Genomic DNA, 22,183 nt, shown 5'->3' with positions numbered 1-22,183 from the left:
CTCTCTAGCTGTCTTTCTCTAGATATCTGTACTCTGCATGACATGAAATGCCTCGAGTGAAATGTGTCTATTTCTTTCCCTCTCCTTTTCCTTGTTGTGGGCTGAGATGGGGCGCTGTAACACTGCTAACACTGGCAGCTGTTTGTTGTACTGCCTGTCTTCCAGATGACTGGTAGAATGTAAACCCTAGATGGCATCCTAGATGTGGTTAGGGTGGACTCCGCTGTAAACCTGTTTGCCCTGGGTTACCAACACTGTCACGATGTTTGAAGAATTTCCATTGAGCACCTTTTTTTGCTGTTTTAGTAATTGAAATGTTTCATCTTTGAAGGGCTGTTGAAAAAAGAAGCACCTCACCTCCCCACTTTTCCTCCTCAGTACGGTACCTTCTTGTGTGGGTCTTTTGAAGTGCGGCCTGTCAACAAGTCTGCTCTCCTCTCCAGACTGGCTAAGCTAAGCACAATACTGCCAGGGATCTCACTGGGAAGGCCAGCCTGCCTCTGATGCTGTAGCAGCCTGGATGACAGAGAGAGAAAAAGGGGGATGACAGGAGAGGTTGAAAGGGGGAGATGAAAGAGGGACATTTACTGGTTTGTTCTTTTAGATGTGATTCAGATTCATTGGTTATGTTTCTTCATTATGTTTTACTTGACAATTTGCTGTAGGTGTTTTTTGAGTGTGCATATAAAACTATCAGGCTTTTAAAAGGAGAGGTGGAGTGCATGGAGAGAGAGAGGAGTGAATAGATAGAGGGAGCTATACTGTATTTGGGCAAAACAGACCGCAGTTTGGAAAACAGGGCAAGCTGTAGTAGTGCCAGTAGTGCTTAGCCCGTCTTATTTAAAAGGGAGAGAAGCTTTCATGTTCCCGACAAAGGGCAGAGCTCTCCCCTGAAGCTTCCAGTACACTAGAACAGAGGGAGAGCGGGGCGTGTAAAATCTGATTTTTCTGCAGGTGAAAATGAAGTCCTCTGAGGATAATTTTTTGAGTAAGGCCTCTCTGTTAGGCCCTGTTCAGATTCTATCAGTGTCAGCGTCTGGCTCTACAGATATTATTCATGTGCTGTGACCGCTAGGGCACTGCACCAGTGGTGGGCCCTGGCCCTCACTGCAAGGACGGACGCGACACTGTGTGTGCGTGTGTATGCGTGTGCGTGCTGTCGTAAGCGAGTGTACGTGCCTTGTCCCCCTCTCTGTTCTGATCATCCATCCTGCCCTCCCCCCCAGATCCTATCTCTGTGTTGGATCTGTAGGAGCTTAATCATTAATCATGCACGCTGCTCGGTGCTCGCTATGAGACGTCTCACTCTGCCTCTTCCACAATGCCGTGGGCCCGGCAACGGTGGTGGTGTGTAGCGGTCTGTGTTCCTGACAGGTGTGTCCCACCGTCGCCACTGTTCCCCCTGGCAGGTGCTGCTGTGTGTTGTGTGCAGGCGCTCACAATGCAGAACCTAATGACAATACACGGAACACAACCACTTCCTATATGGAACGTCACAGTCCAGTCGGCTCACTAACAAATGGGCTCTTATTTAACTATCAATCCCATTCAGTTGATGTCAGCTCATTTTATTCCCCCCTCTCCAGTAATTTCAACGGAATATGAGGCCATTGATCATGTGGGATGTCTTGTGAAGAGCTGACTGGTCCTATATATACCATTACCAGACAGAGAACCTCTGACACAGTATGCATGATTGTCTCTGGATTTTAGGTCACTCCTAGCTAGACTCTTATTTCAGCTTGTGACCCTCAGGGGGGTCTCTTTAGTACTCTCTCTTTCTGACTGTTCTTGGCTTTTATGTCATGCAGTCTTCCTCATTCTCTCTTCTTTTAGGTTGCTTGTCCATGAATTGCATTAGAATACAATTAGATGAGCAATGGCAATATTAACGTCAGTGAAGCAGATCTGGAACTGTATTTAAATGCCAGTTTGTCTTCTCTCTAGGGCTCTTCTACTATATACAGTAGGCCGACCCTATTGGGCTGCCAGTGCAAACAGAAAATAATGGATGGAAGTTTAAATATTCTTAGAATATCTGAATAATGAATATTTGTTACAGTGAGAAAAGAGCTCTTGGTCTGTGACCACATTTTCTTTCAGCTGCCATGTTGCATCCCTTTCTCATTGTGTGTAGGCTTAGCCTCAATGGCTACATTTGACTTTACTTTGAAAAAGCAGAGCTTGGAAGCACAATCTGGTTAAATGAGTTAAGGAATAGCTCTCTATAGCTTTGTATTGGCTCTGTGTGGTGGAAAGGGCCCAGTGATAACACTTGCAGGGTCCAGAGCCAGATTGTTTTGATTTGATCAAAGTTTCATTCACTTACTTGCACTCTATTGATTTGTGTGGTGTGTTCAATGAACGTCTGTGATGGTGCATTTTCTAATGAAGGGATCTCTCCTCCTCCCCTTCTCCCTCTATCACTCCCTCTCTCTTCCTCCCCCTTCTCTCCCCCCCCCCTCTTAGATCTGGACCTGCGCTACTTCTGGAGCTGGAGTGCGTTTGAGGACTACCTGCTATTCTGTTTTGCCTTCACGGTGCTGTGTGCCTTCCTCACCCTTCTCCTGCTGGACTCTGTGCTGTTCGTGGAGGGCCTGGGCTCCCTGGCCGTGCTGTTTGAGGCCATGCTGGGGGTGCCACAGCTTCTGCAGAACTTCCACAACCACTCCACCCGTGGCATGAGGTGAGTGAGTGGCCTGGCAGGCTGGCACACTCTCCATGAACCCTGTGTTGTGTACACTGAGTTTACAAAACATTAGGAACACCTTCCTAATATTGAGTTGCAGCCCTTTTTGCCCTTGGGGCATGGACTCGACAAGATGTCGAAAGCATTCAACAGGGATGCAGTTGTGTCAAGTTGGCTGGATGTCCTTTGGGTGTTGGACCATTATTGATACACACGGGAAACTGTTGAGTGTGAAAAACCCAGCAGCGTTGCAGTTCTCGACACACTCAAACCAGTGTGCCTGGCACCTACTACCATACTCCGTTCAAATGCACTGAAATCTTTTGTCTTGCCCATTTACCCACTGAATGGCACACACACAATCCATGTCTCAATTGTCTTGAGGCTTAAAAATCCTTTAACCTGTCTCATCTTCATCTACACTGATTGAAGTGGATTTAACAGGTGACATCAATAAGGGATCATAGCTTTCACCTGGTGTGTGTGTGTGTGTGTGTGTGTGTGTGTGTGTGTGTGTGTGTGTGTGTACAGTACGAGTCAACATTTCAGACACACCTACTCATTTATTTATATTTTCTACATTGTAGAATAGAATCCGCTAGGGAGCCAGCCAGCTAACGTTAGCTAGCTAGTTAACAGTACACTTTAGCTTAAGACATATAGCTAGCAAGGTAAACCATGAATCTAGCTAGGTAAACAGCGTTTAAGATCACACACGTAACATTAGCTAACGAGCCAACCAGCTGACATTAGGTAGTTAAACAACAATGAATAAAGTGCCACAGTGTTGGGACAATGCCACAGTGTTGGGAGCTAACCAACCAGGTCCAATGTTAGCTAGCTAACATTAGGCTCTAATTCGAAAAGCAAACGGCTCTGGGAAACATAGTAACGTCAGCTAGGGAGCCAGCCAGCTAACGTTAGCTAGTTAGCTAACAGAACACTTTAGCTTGAAATGAAACCACTTTCTGTCAAAGTTAAAAACGTGTAATATCTGAAAATGTAGCTAGCTATCGCTAGACTATCTTACCTGTATACATCATCATGCATGATGAACGCTTCTCCCTGTTAGGAATGCCATGCCACAGTTGCCCTTAGTTTGAAGATGTAATCAGAAGATGTTTTCTTCATCTCGTTATCTATCATACTCTATTCCACTGATTTCAAAACTTGATCCTCCAGAAGGTAGAGAGCGACACTTATGCAGCTCCATTACACAATACATAAAAAAAACTGTGTTTGACAGAATTACCAACACAGACTGACGAGCTCAAATAGACAGCAGCCTTCAATATGGCAGACCAATTCTCTCTCCTCTCTCGGCATGTCCAGCCCACTCATTTATCTCAGCCAATCATGGCTAGTGGGAAGGTTGCTAACTTTTTCTGTGGCTTAACCAACAAGGCTCGTAATTTAACCATTTTATTCGTATTTATAGATTGCATACAGATGGAACCATACATGCGGAGATCATCCGTTCACCTACTCTGCGTCTCACAAAGAGACAGCGGTTGGAACCAAAAATCGAACATGTGGACTCATCAGACCAAAGGACAGATTTCCACCAGTCTAATGTCCATTGCTCATGTTTCTTTGCCGAAGCAAGTCTCTTCTTCTTATTGGTGTCCTTTAGTAGTGGTTTCTTTGCAGCAATTCGACCATGAAGGCCTGATTCACGGTCTCCTCTGAACAGTTGATTTTGAGATGTCTGTTATTTGAACTCTGTGAAGCATTTATTTGGGCTGCAATCTGAGGTGCAGTTAACTCTAATGAACTTATCCTCTGCAGCAGAGGTAACTTTGGGTCTTCCTTTCCTGTGGCAGTCCACATGAGAGCCAGTTTCATCATAGCACTTGATGGTTTTTGCGACTGCACTTGAAGAAACTTTCAAAGTTCTTAATGTTCAATATTGACTGACCTTCATGTCTTAAAGTAATGATGGACTGTCATTTGTCTTTGCTTATTTGAGCTGTTCTTGCCTTAATATGGACTTGGTATTTTACCAAATAGGACTACCTTCTGTATACCACTCCTACCTTGTCACAACACAACAGATGGGCTCAAACGCAGGTGGGCTCAAAGAGGTTAAGAAGGAAAGAAATTCCAAAAATGAACCTTTAACAAGGCACACCTGTTAATTGAAATGCATTCCAGGTGACTACCTCATGAAGCTGGTTGAGAGAATAACAAGAGTTTTCAAAGCTATCATCAAGGCAAATGGTGGCTACTTTGAAGATTCTCAAATATGAAATATATTTTGATTTCTTTAACACTTTTTTGGTTACTACACACACTGAAGCTGACCCCGAATTTCAGTGAGGCAATAAGAAACATAGGCTGGCCTCCTAGAAAGGGGAAGTAGTAGTGATAGAAAGGGGAAGTAGTAGTGATAGAAAGTGGAAGTAGTAGTGATAGTAGCTATAGTACTAGAATGACACACTGAGAGGGCATGCTACCCACTGATCCACCACTGTAGAGACACCCAGAGACAAGAGATGAACCAGGCCTCATGTTCTCACTGATTGGATGAGCAAGTTGCCGCCCAGAGCCACTGTGCAATCACATCAAGGACAAAGACATTACAGTCTAGCACCAAGGCTGTGACATATTGATTGTGTTAATATAAAATATGAATTACAGTTGGAAACCATATAAATGAGCCCTCATTCCTCCGTTGCATGCTTAAACTGTGCTCTTGATGGTTAATTTGGCTCATAAAAGGCTGTGCTGCCTGAAGCATGTCTCCACTCTGACTTATCTGCATGGAACTGAGGACGGATGAGGAAGGATAGCTTCTGTTAATGTGCTGAGCTGTGACTGCTGTCTCATAGTATGGTTATTCTGTCTTGAGGACAAATGGAACTGATTGTATTTGGACTACAGTAGGGTTGGGCAGTATATCGTATACCAGGGTATTTGGAAATACCTACGGGATGGTTTTCATATACCATCAATACCGTTGAAACTATTTATTGGAAGTTTTTTTATACTTTTTAATATTTCTAACTACTTTTTAAGTAAATACCTGCAGTCAACTTGTGCAATATGTTACGAGAGAAAGCAGATTGAGTTAATTTCGCCTTGTCACATTATTTTACATTATGAAGCTTATCGTACTTCCCCAGAATAGTTGAGCCAGTCACGTGTTTGTTATAAAGAGCACAATGGGAGAAAGCGGGAGCTGGTGAGTCTATAGCGTTCTACGGTGCATTTTGGAAAGTATTCAGACCCCTTGGCATTTTCCACATTTTGTTACATTACAGCTTTATTTATTTTTCCCCTCATCAATCTACACACAATACCCCATAATGACAAAGCAAAACAGGTTTTTTGATCAAATGGTAAGAAAATGTATAAAAAAATAAGAAACTGAAATATCAGATGTACATAAGTATTCAGATTCTTAACCAGTACTTTGTTGAATCACCTTTGGCAGCGGACCACAGGGTTTAACCATAGCAAGGTGACTGGGAATGTGGCAGAATACAAACAGAGTAGTCATTCCCTCCATAAGGCAATCAAACAGGCGAAATGTCAGTATAGAGACAAAGTGGAATCGCAATTCAACGGCTCAGACACGAGACGTATGTGGCAGGGTCTACAGACAATCACAGACTACAAAAGGAAAACCAGCTACATCGCGGACTCCGACGCCTTGCTCAGACAAGCTAACACATTCTTTGCCCGCTTTGAGGATGACACGGCCAGCTACCAAGGACTGTGGGCGCTCCTTATCCGTGGCCGACGTGAGTAAGACATTTAAACGTGTTAATCCTTGCAATACTGCCTGCCCAGACGACATCCCTAGCCACATCCTCAGCTGGCTGGTGTGTTTACGGACATATTCAATCTCTCCCTATCCCAGTCTGCTGTCCCCACATGCTTCAAGATGGCCACCATTGTCCCTATTCCCAAGAATGCAAATGTAACTGAACTAAATGACTATCGCCCCATAGCACTCACTTCTGTCACCATGAAGTACTTTGAGAGACTAGTCAAGATTCATATCGCGTTACCTGACACCCTAGACCCACTTTAATTTGCTTACCGCCCCAATAGATCCACAGACGATGCAATCGCAATGCACACTGACCTATCCCATCTGGACAAGAGGAATACCTATGTAAGAATGCTGTTCATTGACTATAGCTTAGCATTCAACATCATAGTACACTCCAAGCTCATCATTAAGCTAGAGGCCCTGGGTCTGAACCCCGCCCTGTGCAATTGGGTCCTGGACTTCCTGACGTGCCGCCCCCAGGTGGTGAAGGTAGGAAACAACACCTCCACTTTGCTGATCCTCAACACTGGGGCCCCACAATGGTGCGTGCTCAGCCCCCTCCTGTACTCCCTGTTCACCCATGACTGCGTGGCATGCACGCCTCCAACTCAATCTTAAAGTTTACAGACACAACAGTAATAGACTTGATTACCAACAATGATGAGACAGCCTACAGGGAGGATGTGAGTGCTCTGGGAGTGTGGTGTCAGGAAAATAACCTCACTCAACGTCAACAAAACAAAGGAGATGATCGACTTCAGGAAACAGCAGAGGGAGCACCCCCCCCCACCCCCCCATCACGGACAAACTGAAATGGTCCACCCACACAGACAGTGTAGTGAAGAAGACGCAACAGCGCGATGTATTTCAAGGCCTACCTTCAAACTCAGTGCCTCTTTGCTTGACATCATGGGAAAATCAAAATAAATAAATTGTAGATCTCCACAAGTCTGGTTCATCCTTGGGAGCAATTTCCAAACGCCTGAAGGTACCACGTTCATCTGCACAAACAATAGTACGCAAGTAAAAACACCATGGGACCACGCAGCCGTCATACCGCTCAGGAAGGAGACGTGTTCTGTCTCCTAGAGATGAACGTACTTTGGTGCGAAAAGTGCAAATCAATCCTAGAAAAACAGCAAAGGACCTTGTGAAGATTCTGGATGAAACAGGTATAAAAGTAAAAGTATCTATATACATAGTAAAACGAGTCCTATATCGACATAACCTGAAAGGCCGCTCAGCAAGGAAGAAGCCACTGCTCCAAAACCACCATAAAAAATCTATGGTTTGCAAATGCACATGGGGACAAAGATCGAACTTTTTGGAGAAATGTCCTCTGGTTTGATGAAACAAAAATAGAACTTTTTGGCCATAATGACCATCGTTATGTTTGTAGGAAAAAGGGGGAGGCTTGCAAGCCAAAAAACATCATCCCAACCGTGAGCACGGGGGTTGCAGTATCATGTTGTGGGGGTGCTTTTTTGCAGGAGAGACTGGTGCACTTCACAAAATAGATGGCATCATGAGGGAGGAAATGATGTGGATATATAAAAGCAACATCTCAAGACATCAGTCAGGAAGTAAAGCTTGGTTGCAAATGGGTCTTCCAAATGGACAATGAACCCAAGCATACTTCCAAAGTTGTGGGAAAATGGCGTAAGGACAACAAAGTCAAGGTATTGGAGTGGCCATCACAAAGCCCTGACCTCAATCCTATAGAAAATTTGTGGGCAGAACTGAAAAAGCGTGTGCGAGCAAGAAGGCCTACAAACCTGGCTCAGTTACACCAGCTCTGTCAGGAGGAATGGGCCAAAATTCACCCAGTTTATTGTGGGAAGCTTGTGGAATACTACCCAAAATGTTTGACCCAAGTTAAACAATTTAAAGGCAATTCTACCAAATACTAATTGAGTGTATGTAAACTTCTGACCCACTGGGAATGTGATGAAAGAAATAAAAGCTGAAATAAATCATTCTCTCTACTGTTTTTCTGCCATTTCACATTCTTAAAATAAAGTGGTGATTCTAACTGACCTAAGACAGGGAATTTTTACTAGGATTAAATGTCACCGGCCAAACCCGGACGAATTGTGAAAAACTGAGTTTAAATGTATTTGGCTAAGGTGTATGTAAACTTCCGACTTCAACTGTAGATGGGTCCTTTCACCATCAATCAAATAAGAACTGTCTTATAAATTAGGGTTGTTTCACATGACACCTAGCTATATAGTTAGAAACATGACATCGGTTTCAGCTAGCTATGTTTTTGGGGAATAACTTTTTTTTTATGACCAGCACTGTAGGTGCGCGAGACAACTTTACCAGCATCATAGCATACGTATCGATGAATTGTTGTGACATGTGAAATACGGGTGATAGTGTAATCAATGTGTAATAACGCTGTAAAAATTCATGAACGCATTCAATTATTATGTGACGTGCAGTCATATTCAGGTCCTGATTGGTCAACAAGCTTATTTCACCCGTCAAATAGTGTTATTTGATGTGTATGTTTTTTGACACGCAAAGACCCAAACGGCGTTCCATAGAAATCCTGGTTGAGAATGAAATGACTAAACAAATGAACAATGAAACAGCACAGTGTCACGGTTGTTGTCGGTGAATGAGGACCAAAACGCAGCAGGTACGTGAATGCTCATCTTGATTTTTAATTACTCTCAAAAATGAACATATAAACAGTCTGGTAAGGCACAAGGCTATACACAGAATAATCACCCACAAATCACACACACAAACACACCCTAATATATGGGACTCTCAATCAAAGGCAGATAGACAACACCTGCCTTCAACTGAGAGTCCCAACCCCAATTAACCAAACATAGAAACACACACACCAGACTAACCATAGAATACAAACACATAGACCATCAACCAAAAACCCGGAAATACTAAATCAAACACCCTTTACACAAACACACCACCCCGAACCACATAAAACAAATACCCTCTGCCACGTCCTGACCAAACTACAAAAACAATTAACCTTATACTGGCCAGGACGTGACAGTACCCCCTTAAAGGTGCTACCCCAGAAGCACCTTAAAAAATAACCCCAAGCAACACCAAAAAAAAATCCCCTTTTCTAAAGGGAGGGAAGGGAGGGTGGCTGCCGTCAACGACGGCACTGTGCTACACCCCCCCTCCCCAACCCACCTATTTCTGGAGGTGGCTCTGGTTCCGGCCGTTCCAGGCTGTCGGGCCACTCTGGCATCGCCGAGGGGCAGTCGGGCCAGTCTGGCATCGCCGGGGGGCAGTCGGGCCAGTCTGGCAGTTCGGGACAGTCTGGGCAGCCTGGCAATTCGGGACAGTCTGGGCAGCCTGGCAATTCGGGGCAGTCTGGGCAGTCCGGCAGTTCGGGGCAGTCTGGGCAGTCCGGCAGTTCGGGGCAGTCCGGCAGTTCGGGGCAGTCTGGCCACTCCGGCAGTTCGGGGCAGTCTGGCCACTCCGGCAGTTCGGGGCAGTCTGGCCACTCCGGCAGTTCGGGGCAGTCTGGCCACTCCGGCAGTTCGGGGCAGTCTGGCCACTCCGGCAGTTCGGGGCAGTCTGGCCACTCCGGCAGTTCGGGGCAGTCTGGCCACTCCGGCAGTTCGGGGCAGTCTGGCCACTCCGGCAGTTCGGGGCAGTCTGGCCACTCCGGCAGTTCGGGGCAGTCTGGCCACTCCGGCAGTTCGGGGCAGTCTGGCCACTCCGGCAGTTCGGGGCAGTCTGGCCACTCCGGCAGTTCGGGGCAGTCTGGCCACTCCGGCAGTTCGGGGCAGTCTGGCCACTCCGGCAGTTCGGGGCAGTCTGGCCACTCCGGCAGTTCGGGGCAGTCTGGCCACTCCGGCAGTTCGGGGCAGTCTGGCCACTCCGGCAGTTCGGGGCAGTCTGGCCACTCCGGCAGTTCGGGGCAGTCTGGCCACTCCGGCAGTTCGGGGCAGTCTGGCCACTCCGGCAGTTCGGCGCAGTCTGGCCACTCCGGCAGTTCGGCGCAGTCTGGCCACTCCGGCAGTTCGGCGCAGTCTGGCCACTCCGGCAGTTCAGCGCAGTCTGGCCACTCCGGCAGTTCAGCGCAGTCTGGCCTCTCTGGCGACTGTTGACTGGCGGGCAGCTCTGACGACTGTTGACTGGCGGGCAGCTCTGACGATGACTGTTGACTGGCGGGCAGCTCTGACGATGACTGTTGACTGGCGGGCAGCTCTGACGATGACTGTTGACTGGCGGGCAGCTCTGACGATGACTGTTGACTGGCGGGCAGCTCTGACGATGACTGTTGACTGGCGGGCAGCTCTGACGATGACTGTTGACTGGCGGGCCGCTCTGACGATGACTGTTGACTGGCGGGCAGCTCTGACGATGACTGTTGACTGGCGGGCAGCTCTGACGATGACTGTTGACTGGCGGGCAGATCTGACGATGACTGTTGACTGGCGAGGCAGCTCTGACGATGACTGTTGACTGGCGGGCAGCTCTGATGAAGACTGTTGACTGGCGAGGCTGGGCTGACGCACTTGTAGCCTGGTGCGTGGTGCTGGTACTGGGCTTACCAGATTATGTACACGCACCTCCAGGCTAGTGCGGGGAGCGGGAACAGGACGAGTCGGACTGGGTTGACGCACTTCCGGGTCCGCACGAGAGACAGGAGCTGGAAACCCAGGGCTATGGAGGCGCACAGTCGGTCTCGATCTTACCTCCTGCACAACCCGTCTTGGCTGGATGGAACTAGTAGCCCTGTACGAGCGGGGTGCCCGTACAGGGCAGACTGGGCTGTGCAGGGGCCTGATGGTAGCCGTGCGTAGAGCGGGAGTTGGGTAGCCTGGTCCTCGGAGGCGTACCGGCGACCAGATGCGCTGCGCAGGCATCCTCCTACCAGGCTGGATGCCCGCTCTAGCACGGCACCTGCGAGGGGCTGGAATAACGCGCACCGGACTGTGCGTGCGTATGGGTGAGAGAGTGCGCTCCTCAGCGAAACATAGCGCTCTCCACCCCATACGCTCCTCCATATAACCACGGGTAGCTGGCTTCCGGCTCTTCCTTCGCCTAGCCAAACTACCCGTGTGCCCCCCCCAAAAAATTTCTTGGGGGTGCCTCTCGTGCATCTCCTTCAGCGCGTCCACTCTGGCCTCGTACCACCGCCTCTCTGCCTTGGCTGCCTCAATTTCCCACTGCGGGCGGCGATAATCCCCAGCCTGATGCCAGGGTCCGGCCCCGTCCAGAACTTCCTCCCAAGTCCACTTCTCCCGCCAATCCAACTCGAACTCCGTCTGCTCCTTCCTCTGCTGCTTGGTCCTTTGGTGGTGGGTGATTCTGTCACGGTTGTTGTCGGTGAATGAGGACCAAAACGCAGCAGGTACGTGAATGCTCATCTTGATTTTTAATTACTCTCAAAAATGAACATACAAAATAACAACACGAAAAAACGAACACTCGACAAATAAACAGTCTGGTAAGGCACAAGGCTATACACAGAATAATCACCCACAAATCACACACACAAACACACCCTAATATATGGGACTCTCAATCAAAGGCAGATAGACAACACCTGCCTTCAACTGAGAGTCCCAACCCCAATTAACCAAACATAGAAACACACACACCAGACTAACCATAGAATACAAACACATAGACCATCAACCAAAAACCCGGAAATACTAAATCAAACACCCCTTACACAAACACACCACCCCGAACCACATAAAACAAATACCCTCTGCCACGTCCTGACCAAACTACAAAAACAATTAACCTTATACTGGCCAGGACGTGACACACAGCAAGTAAGTTAAAGAAATAGATTTTGATTATGCTTTACTGGTAATGGGGACATGCGTAAATGCCAACAAAATAATTTGTGTGTGTGTGTGGCCGGATGTGATACAGCCTGGATTCGAACCAGGGACTGTAGTGACGCCTCTTGCACTGAGATGCAGTGCCTTCGACCGCTGCGTCCATGTGTATGTGTTAGTTATTTAACTGTACTAGAATGCTTAAAAGGCCACTAAAATGTTAAATATCGGTTATCTGTTTTTTTTTTACTATAATTGTATCACTTCATGAGCTGGATTTGCCTATCTTTGCAATTAGTTTGTTAATTTGCATTCGTTAACATTTAGCTAAAAGCATTCATGATAATTCACTGTTACTTGTCCTAATTATTTTATCATTTTGGCAATAGACGCCCAAATGGGCTTTTTTGTGTTTTTAGCCCATGTCAGTAATATGTAAATCCCAGGTTGGCAGTAAGAAAATCTGGGTACCACCCAAGCCTAGACTACAGTACTGTAGTCCAACTCAGACCCAAGGTCAAGTCAGAGCCAATAAGGTCTGTGTTCATAATAATATAAAAGGTCTTTTAATAGAGAGGTGGAGGCTATTTCATCAATTATCCTAGCAATTATATTCAGCCTAATACTAATTATGATAGCGACATTGAGGAACTCCCCAGGGGATAAGTATTCCGCACCAATCCCCACAGGCCCCAGAGTTCTTCTATAGAGATACAGGACTCTGTGTATGAAACTAGGGATGTACCATACATGCATGTGGTGTGGAACGGGTGATACTCCTGGTGACATAGCCTAGCAGTTAAGAGTGTTGGGCCAGTAACCGAAAGGTCGCTGGTCTGAATCCACTAGGTTAAAAATCTGCTAATGTACCCTTGAGCAAGGCACTTAACCCTAGTTGCTCCAGTAAGTCACTCTGAAGAAGAGCTAAATGAGTAATATGTAAATGTTGACCTACAGCAGCATCCAGCGCAGTGTGTCTTCTGTAGACCAACAGCATCCTCCCTCTCAACCCAGAAACCATGTTTCCCACATCTTCATCTTCCCTACCCCTCTACCTGAAGAGAGCATGCCTCCCACCCCCTCCTGTTGCACCCAGAAAATGAGGTTGCTTATCACCTGTCCATTCCTCCAGTCCCCCCCCCCCCCACAACAACCAGAGAACCCACCCCCGTACCAACCCGGTCCCCTGTGACTCAAAGAAAGTAACAACATTTTATTTAAATATAATTGCTTTGTACAGTGCCTTAGGAAACTATTCAGACCCCTTGACTTTTTCCACATTTTATGTTAAAGCCTTATTCTAAAATCGATTAAATAAATCAATTTCCTCAGCGATCTACACACAATACCCCATAATGACAAAGCGAAAAAACATTTTTGAAAATGTTTGCACATGTATTAAAAACAGATACCTTGTTTACATAAGTATTCAGACCCTTTGCTATGAGACTTGAAATTGAGCTCAGGTTGCATCCTGTTTCCATTGATCATCCTTGAGATCATCCTTGAGTCCACCTGTCCACCTGTTTTTAACCTTTAACTAGTCAAGTCAGTTAAGAACAAATTATTATTTACAATGACAGTCTACACCGGCCAAACCCGGACGATGCTGGACTAATTGTGCGCCGCCCCATGGGACTCCCAATCACGGCCGGTTGTGATACATCCTGGATTCTAACCAGGTTGTCTGTAGTGACGCCTCAAGCACTGAGATGCAGTGCCTTAGACCGCTCCAGCACTCGGGAGCCCAATATATAAGGTCCCACAGTTGACAGTGCATAACATAACATAAACACATTTAGGTTCTCCTGGCTTCCACATATAGCCTACAAGCCATTTTAAAAAGTCTAATAAATCCATGACATATAGCCTACACCTTCACAATAAATCCATTATTTATTTTTGACAGCTCTGGGGTGAGCTGGGGCTGCTGCTGGTGGGTTGGTGGTGAGCTGGGGCTGCTGCTGGTGGGTTGGTGGTGAGTCGGGGCTGCTGCTGGTGGGTTGGTGGTGAGTCGGGGCTGCTGCTGGTGGGTTGGTGGTGAGCCGGGGCTGCTGCTGGTGGGTTGGTGGTGAGATGGGGCTGGTGGGTTGGTGGTGAGTCGAGGCTGCTGCTGGTGGGTTGGTGGTGAGTCGGGGCTGCTGCTGGTGGGTTGGTGGTGAGATGGGGCTGCTGCTAGTGGGTTGGTGGTGAGCCGGGGCTGCTGCTGGTGGGTTGGTGGTGAGATGGGGCTGCTGCTGGTGGGTTGGTGGTGAGTCGGGGCTGCTGCTGGTGGGTTGGTGGTGAGCCGGGGCTGCTGCTGGTGGGTTGGTGGTGAGATGGGGCTGGTGGGTTGGTGGTGAGTCGAGGCTGCTGCTGGTGGGTTGGTGGTGAGTCGGGGCTGCTGCTGGTGGGTTGGTGGTGAGCTGGGGCTGCTGCTGGTGGGTTGGTGGTGAGCCGGGGCTGCTGCTGGTGGGTTGGTGGTGAGACGGGGCTGCTGCTGGTGGGTTGGTGGTGAGTCGGGGCTGCTGCTGGTGGGTTGGTGGTGAGACGGGGCTGCTGCTGGTGGGTTGGTGGTGAGTCGGGGCTGCTGCTGGTGGGTTGGTGGTGAGCCGGGGCTGCTGCTGGTGGGTTGGTGGTGAGCCGGGGCTGCTGCTGGTGGGTTGGTGGTGAGATGGGGCTGCTGCTGGTGGGTTGGTGAGATGGGGCTGCTGCTGGTGGGTTGGTGGTGAGTCGTGGCTGCTGCTGGTGGGTTGGTGGTGAGCCGGGGCTCAAATCAAAACAAAAGTGAGTCGGGCCTCACCACCAGTCTGGGACAGTTGTGGGATGTGATAGATCCCAAATTAATACAACCACTAGCATCAAAAAATATTTTTTATGCAATGTGGCTGACGCAACAGCTCAGAACGTTTAGCTTAGACTATTTCTTCACATTATAAGCGCAGCAATGCGCACATGATAGTAGGCTATAAGCGTGAATGTTCCATTAGCGGAAAGAAAGTGACCTCAAATGCAATTATGCATGTAATGCTTTTATTATAAAGGTGCATTTTTATAGTGAAAATGATCTTCCCAAAACTTGAAACTCACGCGCTGCTTATGTATGTCAGTTAGGCTCTACACCCCTTGTAAAGTCGATTAATGTGCTTCATTGTAAGAAGTTATTTGCCCACTTTAGTTGTGATACAAACCTTATTGAAACATGTAGGCCTATGGGCCAGGCTACATAAGTTGTGTGAATATGATTCGGAAAAAGCCGCAAAAAAAGGCATTATTTCCTATGCTGGGCATCATTCACAAGTGAAAGGCTAATATTGTCACCCATCAGACTTTTCTTGATTTAATCTTGTCTTTACATATACTAAATAATATATGTGTGACATTTGTTTTGATTTAGAATGGACCATTATCATGCACCTGTATCGAAATAGGGGCAGCGGAAAAAAAATACATGTCATCTATGTACTTAAATAGCGAATGGAGGAGGCTTTTCCCTGTGGTTTAATTCATTCCAGCCAGGTAGGCTATACTCATTCTGTAAGCTCGCATTGATGTGCCATCCTGGATGAGCTGCACTACCTGAGCCACTTGTGTGGGTTGTAGACTCCGTCTCATGCTACCACTAGAGTGAAAGCACCGCCAGCATTCAAAAGTGACCAAAACATTTCTTATATTTACGTTCTGTAAATATAAGCAATGTGCTTAAATCAGGAAAGTTGAGAAATAAATATAGTAGGCCTAGCCTATAGAAAGCTGATGGGATCCTCCTCTTTTATTAGGGGCCATCACTATGTTTTCTCCCGCAAATGCATAGCCTATAGAAATGTTGCGCAACATGACCTTATTTGATTAGAGGGACAGCAGTGCTGAGTACCAGGCACTTAGCACGTTTGGTAGGCTACTAATGTCCAGCAGCAGCATCAAAGCTTGGAGAAGCCTAATTACCATGATTAAACGGTCATGTGTAATTTGACTGCCTTCATGACTCGTGACCGCCGGTGTGGCGGTAATACAGTCACCGCAACAGCCCTATTTCCCGCATCATATGAAGGAATGTGCCTGATTTAGGGGGCAAAGTGAGCATTTGGAATTTGGGGCCAATTTCATTATAAAAAGTTTCTTGGGTGTTCGATTGTTCATAGACTAACTCTTCTTTGTAGCTTCAGAACGAAAGAGAGAGAATGACAGAGGTTTGATTGACAGATCAGCTGTGTTCCATTAAAGAATGTTAAGCAAGACAGAGGTCTAGTAAGTACTCAGATTCACAATACCTTTACGATATACTGTAACTGCTTGCTCATTCTTCTTCTTCCATTTCCCTCTCTTTATCTTGTTATCCTCTCTTCCTGTCTGACAGTTTTCTATTAGCCTGTCTCTCCTCCAGTATTTAATTAAATCCACTGTTAGGCTACATTCTCAAAGCACAAAACAAATAGTACAATGGAAACACAAAACACTCCCAGAGGGAGGGAGATGTAAATATACCTGGGTCGTTCCACGCCTTTTGCGTCCCTAAGATATTTTAAGTAGAAATTGCTCACCAATATTGAATTTTAAAAGCCTGTTCTATTAAATGAAGTGCCCACATGGAGAATTCAATCTATCTGAATCATATTTTTAATATGAATAAAGACTTGCTAAAGTGACAAAAATACAGCATTTTGACATGTTCTTCCGTGCACCCTATGTGACTTTTAGAAAGATTTTAACCCACTTAACCCCAACATTTCTCCAGGCGTTCACCATCATTGTAAAGCCCTAGTTATTCTGTAGCTTTGACATAGTAATTTCTGAAGATCATTTTTTATTTCATGTGATTAGTGATTAATTTATATCTGTCCCTCATTTTAAGGTCAACCCTATTACTTGAACTGAACTCTCGTTTTAATATGGTGAAACTATTCATTTTTAAGTCTTTTTTCAAAAGGAACATTGAGCTGGTTCTACTCTTTTTGGTAATTTTCTGGTGTTTTGTGGTGGGAAACTAAGTGGGTTGAGCATAACACATCAATCCTGTTACCCATAGACACACAGGCTATAAATGTTTTAACTATATACTTGTTTTTGCATTTAATTTCCACTCCCTGTTGCACACAACAAGCTACCATTCCCCCTGTCAAACAGGGATTTAGGGCTGATTTAAGATTAAATCATCAACCCTATTACGGCCAACCCTGTTACTTTATTTGGCACTTAATAGGTCTTACTATAGTATATATTTTTTTGCAATGGGAAAACATGTTTTTTATGAAGTTGAACATGTGTTCTTTGACAGAATGTAAAATTAGGTCAAATCTCAAGTTTATTTTGACCAAGTTACACTTCTCAAAGGGCACAGAAGTGGTGGAACGACCTACCTGTGTGTTGTTCGGCGCAGTATTTCCCATACCCTGAGACAGTGACAGACAGTAATGCACTGAGCTCCCAACACCTCAGTCATAGTACAGTCACTCCAACCTCAAAGTTTGAGGCCAACCCTGTGTTTTTTTTTTGTTTCTCTTGAAATAGATTTTTTCAAATGTGTTCTCCCTCTTTGCAGATAGGCTCTCACCCCCTGGGACTTGGTGGTGTGATGATGGCATCTTCCTCTCTCACAGATAAACTCTCATAGCGGTAATCTTACAGTATCCTAGAGCAGTGATTCCCAAACTGTAGGTCTGGTTTCACAATGCACACCAAAAATTGTTTTGTAGAAAAGATAATGGACTTGCACTACCTTTCAAAAGTTTGGGGTCACTTAGAAATGTCCTTGTTTTCCATGAAAACATACATGAAATGAGTTGCAAAATGAATAGGAAATATAGTCAAGACTTGACAAGGTTATAAATAATGTTTTAGTTTTTTTATTGAAATAATTTTGTCCTTCAAACTTTGCTTTTGTCAAAGAGTCCTCCATTTGCAGCAATTACAGCCTTGCAGACCTTTGGCATTCTAGTTGTCAATTTGTTGAAGTAATCTGAAGAGATTTCACCCCGTACTTCCTGAAGCACCTCCCACAAGTTGGATTGGCTTGATGGTCACTTCTTACATACCATACGGTCAAGCTGCACCCACAACAGCTCAATAGGGTTGAGATCTGGTGACTGTGCTGGCCACTCCATTATATACAGAATACGAGCTGACTGCTTCTTCCCTAAATAGTTATTGCATAGTTTGGAGCTGTGCTTTGGGTCATTGTCCTGTTGTAGGAGGAAATTGGCTCCAATTAAGCGCCGTCCACAGGGTACGGCATTGTCGTTGCAAAATGGAGTGATAGCCTTCCTTCTTCAAGATCCCTTTTACCCTGTACAAATCTCCCACTTTACCACCACCAAAGCACCCCCAGACCATCGCATTGCCTCCACCATGCTTGACAGATGGCATCAAGCACTCCTCCAGCATCTTTTCATTTTTTCTGCATCTCACGAATGTTCTTCTTTGTGATCCGAACACCTCAAACTTAGATTTGTCTGTCCATAACACTTTTTTCCAATTTTCCTCTGTTCTTTGTGGTTAGTTTTGCCCATCTTAATCTTTTATTTTTCTTGGCCAGTCTTAGATATGGCTTTTTCTTTGCAACTCTGCTTAGAAGACCAGCATCCCGGAGTCGCCTCTTCACTGTTGATTTTGAGACTGGTGTTTTGTGGATACTATTTAATTAAGCTGCCAGTTGAGGAATTGTGAGACGTCTGTTTCTCAAACTAGACACTCGAATGTACTTGTCCTCTTGCTCAGTTGTGCACCAGGGCCTCCCACTCCTCTTTCTATTCTGGTTAGAGTTAGAGCCAGTTTGCGCTGTTCTGTGAAGGGAGTAGTACACAGCATTGTACGAGATCTTCAGTTTCTTGGCAAGTTCTGGCATGGAATAGCCTTAATTTCTCAGAACAAGAATAGACTGATGAGATTCATAAGAAAGGTCTTTGTTTCTAGCCATTTTGAGCCTGTAATCGAACCCACAAATGCTGACGCTCCTGTTACTCAACTAGTCTAAAGAATGCCAGTTATATTGCTTCTCTAATCAGAACAACAGTTTTCAGCTGTGCTAACATAATTGCAAAAGTGTTTTCTAATGATCAATTAGCCTTTTAAAATGATAAACTTGGATTAGCTAACACAACGTGCCATTGGAACACAGGAGTGACAGTTGATGATAATGGACCTCTGTAGATATTCCATAAAAAATCTGCCGTTTCCAGCTACAATAGTCATTTACAACATTAACAATGTGTACACTGTTTTTCTGATCAATTTGATGTTATTTTAATGGACAACAATTTGCTTTTCTTTCAAAAGCAAGGTAATTTCTAATTAACCCCAAACTTTTAAATGGTAGTGTATATATTTTTAAATAAAAGCCTATAATTTTTTTGAACTTACAATCAACTAAATTAAAGCTAGACAATGAGGACTTGTTGATTTTGGCATGTTTGAGCATTAGAACACAGCATTATGTCACAATGTGTAGAATTGCAGGAAATGAGTGTCACGACTTCCACCGAAGTCGTTTCCGCTCCTTGTTCGGGCGGTGTTCGGCGGTCGGCGTCACCGGTCTTCTAGCCATCGTCAATCCACTTTTCATTTCCCATTTTGTCTTGTTTTCTTACACACCTGGTTTCCATTTCCCTCATTACGTGTTGTGTATTTAACCCTCTGTTCCCCCCATGTCCTTGTGTGGAATTGTTTGTTTGTAAGTGCTTGTACTCTATGTTACTGGTGCGCGTCGGGTTTTGTACCCATGTAGGTTCTTTTTGTATTGCCGTGGGTTTTGTAATTAAACTGCTATTACCTATTTCTGCTCTGCTGCGTCTGACTTCACTGCCACCAGTTCCGCAACCCTTACAATGAGTTTAAAAACTGCAACATTTTATCTCAACTCTCCATGGCAACATTTATAGAATTGCTGAAAATGTGCCTTTAAAACGGCAAGATTTTATTTCAGATCAATGGCAAAATGTGTAGAATTGCAGGAAATGTACTTTAAACTACAAAATTGTATCTCCACTTCCACTAGTTATTCTTTGGTCTGTGTATGTTTTTTCTCCACTCAACCCTTATGGTGGGTCGCAACTCAAAACACTCTTCAATTGGTGGGTCATGAAGCCAAGAAGTTTGGGAACCTCTGTCCTAGGATATAAAGTATTTTCAGTTTGTGAATATAGAGTCTCAGTATATGGTTAAAGTGAACTCCCTATATAATTTCATCCTTGGCCAAAGGCCATGTACCAAAAATTATTTTTGTTCTTGCATAATAACATACTTTAGGTACTATGCATCCTATAACTATGATTGTCTTTAGTTTATGTGTAAACCTGACCTAGCTGGAATGTATTTCTGTGGTCAGTGGTCCACAGTGTTCAGTCAGACAGTGTCTCTGCCTGGCCAGCCACAGCTGGAGGTGGCGAGTGGAGAGAGAGACATTCTAGAGGGGTGTTTGTGAGCTGGGGTTGCTGCTGGTGGGTTGGTGGTGAGCTGGGGCTGCTGCTGGTGGGTTGGTGGTGAGATGGGGCTGCTGCTGGTGGGTTGGTGGTGAGATGGGGCTGCTGCTGGTGGGTTGGTGGTGAGATGGGGCTGGTGGGTTGGTGGTGAGTTGGTGTTGCTGCTGGTGGGTTGGTGGTGAGATGGGGCTGGTGGTGAGATGGGGCTGGTGGGTTGGTGGTGAGCTGGGGCTGCTGCTGGTGGGTTGGTGGTGAGCTGGGGCTGCTGCTGGTGGGTTGGTGGTGAGCCGGGGCTGCTGCTGGTGGGTTGGTGGTGAGCCGGGGCTGCTGCTGGTGGGTTGGTGGTGAGCTGGGGCTGCTGCTGGTGGGTTGGTGGTGAGCTGGGGCTGCTGCTGGTGGGTTGGTGGTGAGCTGGGGCTGCTGCTGGTGGGTTGGTGGTGAGCTGGGGCTGCTGCTGGTGGGTTGGTGGGGAACATGAGAGTTGGCCAACACAGAGTTACTGTGGACTGTAAATACTGTAAAGGAGACAAAAATGACACTTCCTAATTCACTATAATACAGTATTCCCAGATGCCTCCTGTGAAGTTATTTATGTTGTGATGACAGTGTCCCTTTTGACCTATTACAGCTTTTAGATGGTGACATCATACTGGGAGTCTCTAAAAGATGACATGCTATTGCATTGTATCATGCAATATAGTGCTGTCAATAGTGCTGAAGTATCACTATGGTAGAGAGATGGAGAGGAGGATGAAGAGACATAGGGTGGGGGGGGGGTGAGCGAGAGGAAGAGTGCCGTTTTGGTCTCCCTAACAAGAGCCTACCTTGCAGTACTGAATGCATACATAGCACAGTGCTGGTCCTTCTCTTTAAGTCAAATAGGTAGTTAGTGGCTGGTCCCTGCTGTGCAGCTGAGCTGAGAAAACTTTAATCTGTCTCTTAAACGAGCAGGGACATGTAGACACCTCCCTCCCATGGGGCCACCTGGTGAGGCTGCTTCTCCATGGGCCATTGCCAGAGACGCCCAGCCCATACCGCAGCTGATTACCCATGGGAGGCCCAGGGAGAATGATTTACAGTATAAAAATAGCCAAGTGCTGCATGGCTGTGTGGAGATTACTCACCATAGGGGACCTGGGGAATCTACCTCACGAGACTAGCTACCTCCACAGATTCACGCCTTTTTAATTTTGTTTAGCATAGAGCCGTGTGTGTGTGTGTGTGTGTGTGTTTTATGTTTGTGTGTGTCATCTTCTAATTCCTTCTCTCCAATCATACTGAGCCTGTCATTGAAAATAAGAATTTGTTCTTAACTGACTTGCCTAGTTAAATAAAGGTATAATAAAATAAAAATGCAACATGAAGAGGCAGATCGCCCAGCACACATACAGTTGTGAACACCACTCTCTAGTGTTAATGTGCGTCTTAGTATTTGGTGATCCATAGGGTGCTATTAAGTTGAGGACATAAGGTTGGTACATTTCACAACTTCTCCATACGGAATGCTCTGGGGATATGGAGCAAA

General features: G+C 45.9%; 1 protein-coding gene across 3 annotated transcripts in view; it reads left to right on the top strand.

Moving 5' to 3' along the window:
* Positions 1-22,183, top strand: part of LOC106560875 (solute carrier family 66 member 2) — an 81,105-nt gene that overhangs the window by 36,408 nt on the left and 22,514 nt on the right. For all 3 annotated transcript variants that reach the window (XM_014124261.2, XM_014124262.2, XM_014124263.2), the window contains exon 4: positions 2,470-2,686. In XM_014124261.2, coding sequence (XP_013979736.1) covers positions 2,470-2,686 — 217 coding nt within the window. The remainder of the gene's footprint in view (positions 1-2,469; positions 2,687-22,183) is intronic.

Source organism: Salmo salar, chromosome ssa10, assembly GCF_905237065.1.
Source record: "Salmo salar chromosome ssa10, Ssal_v3.1, whole genome shotgun sequence".
Classification (NCBI taxonomy): Eukaryota; Metazoa; Chordata; class Actinopteri; order Salmoniformes; family Salmonidae; genus Salmo; species Salmo salar.
The sequence above is the reverse complement of the archived record's forward strand: the minus strand, read 5'-3'. Positions and strand labels throughout refer to the sequence as shown.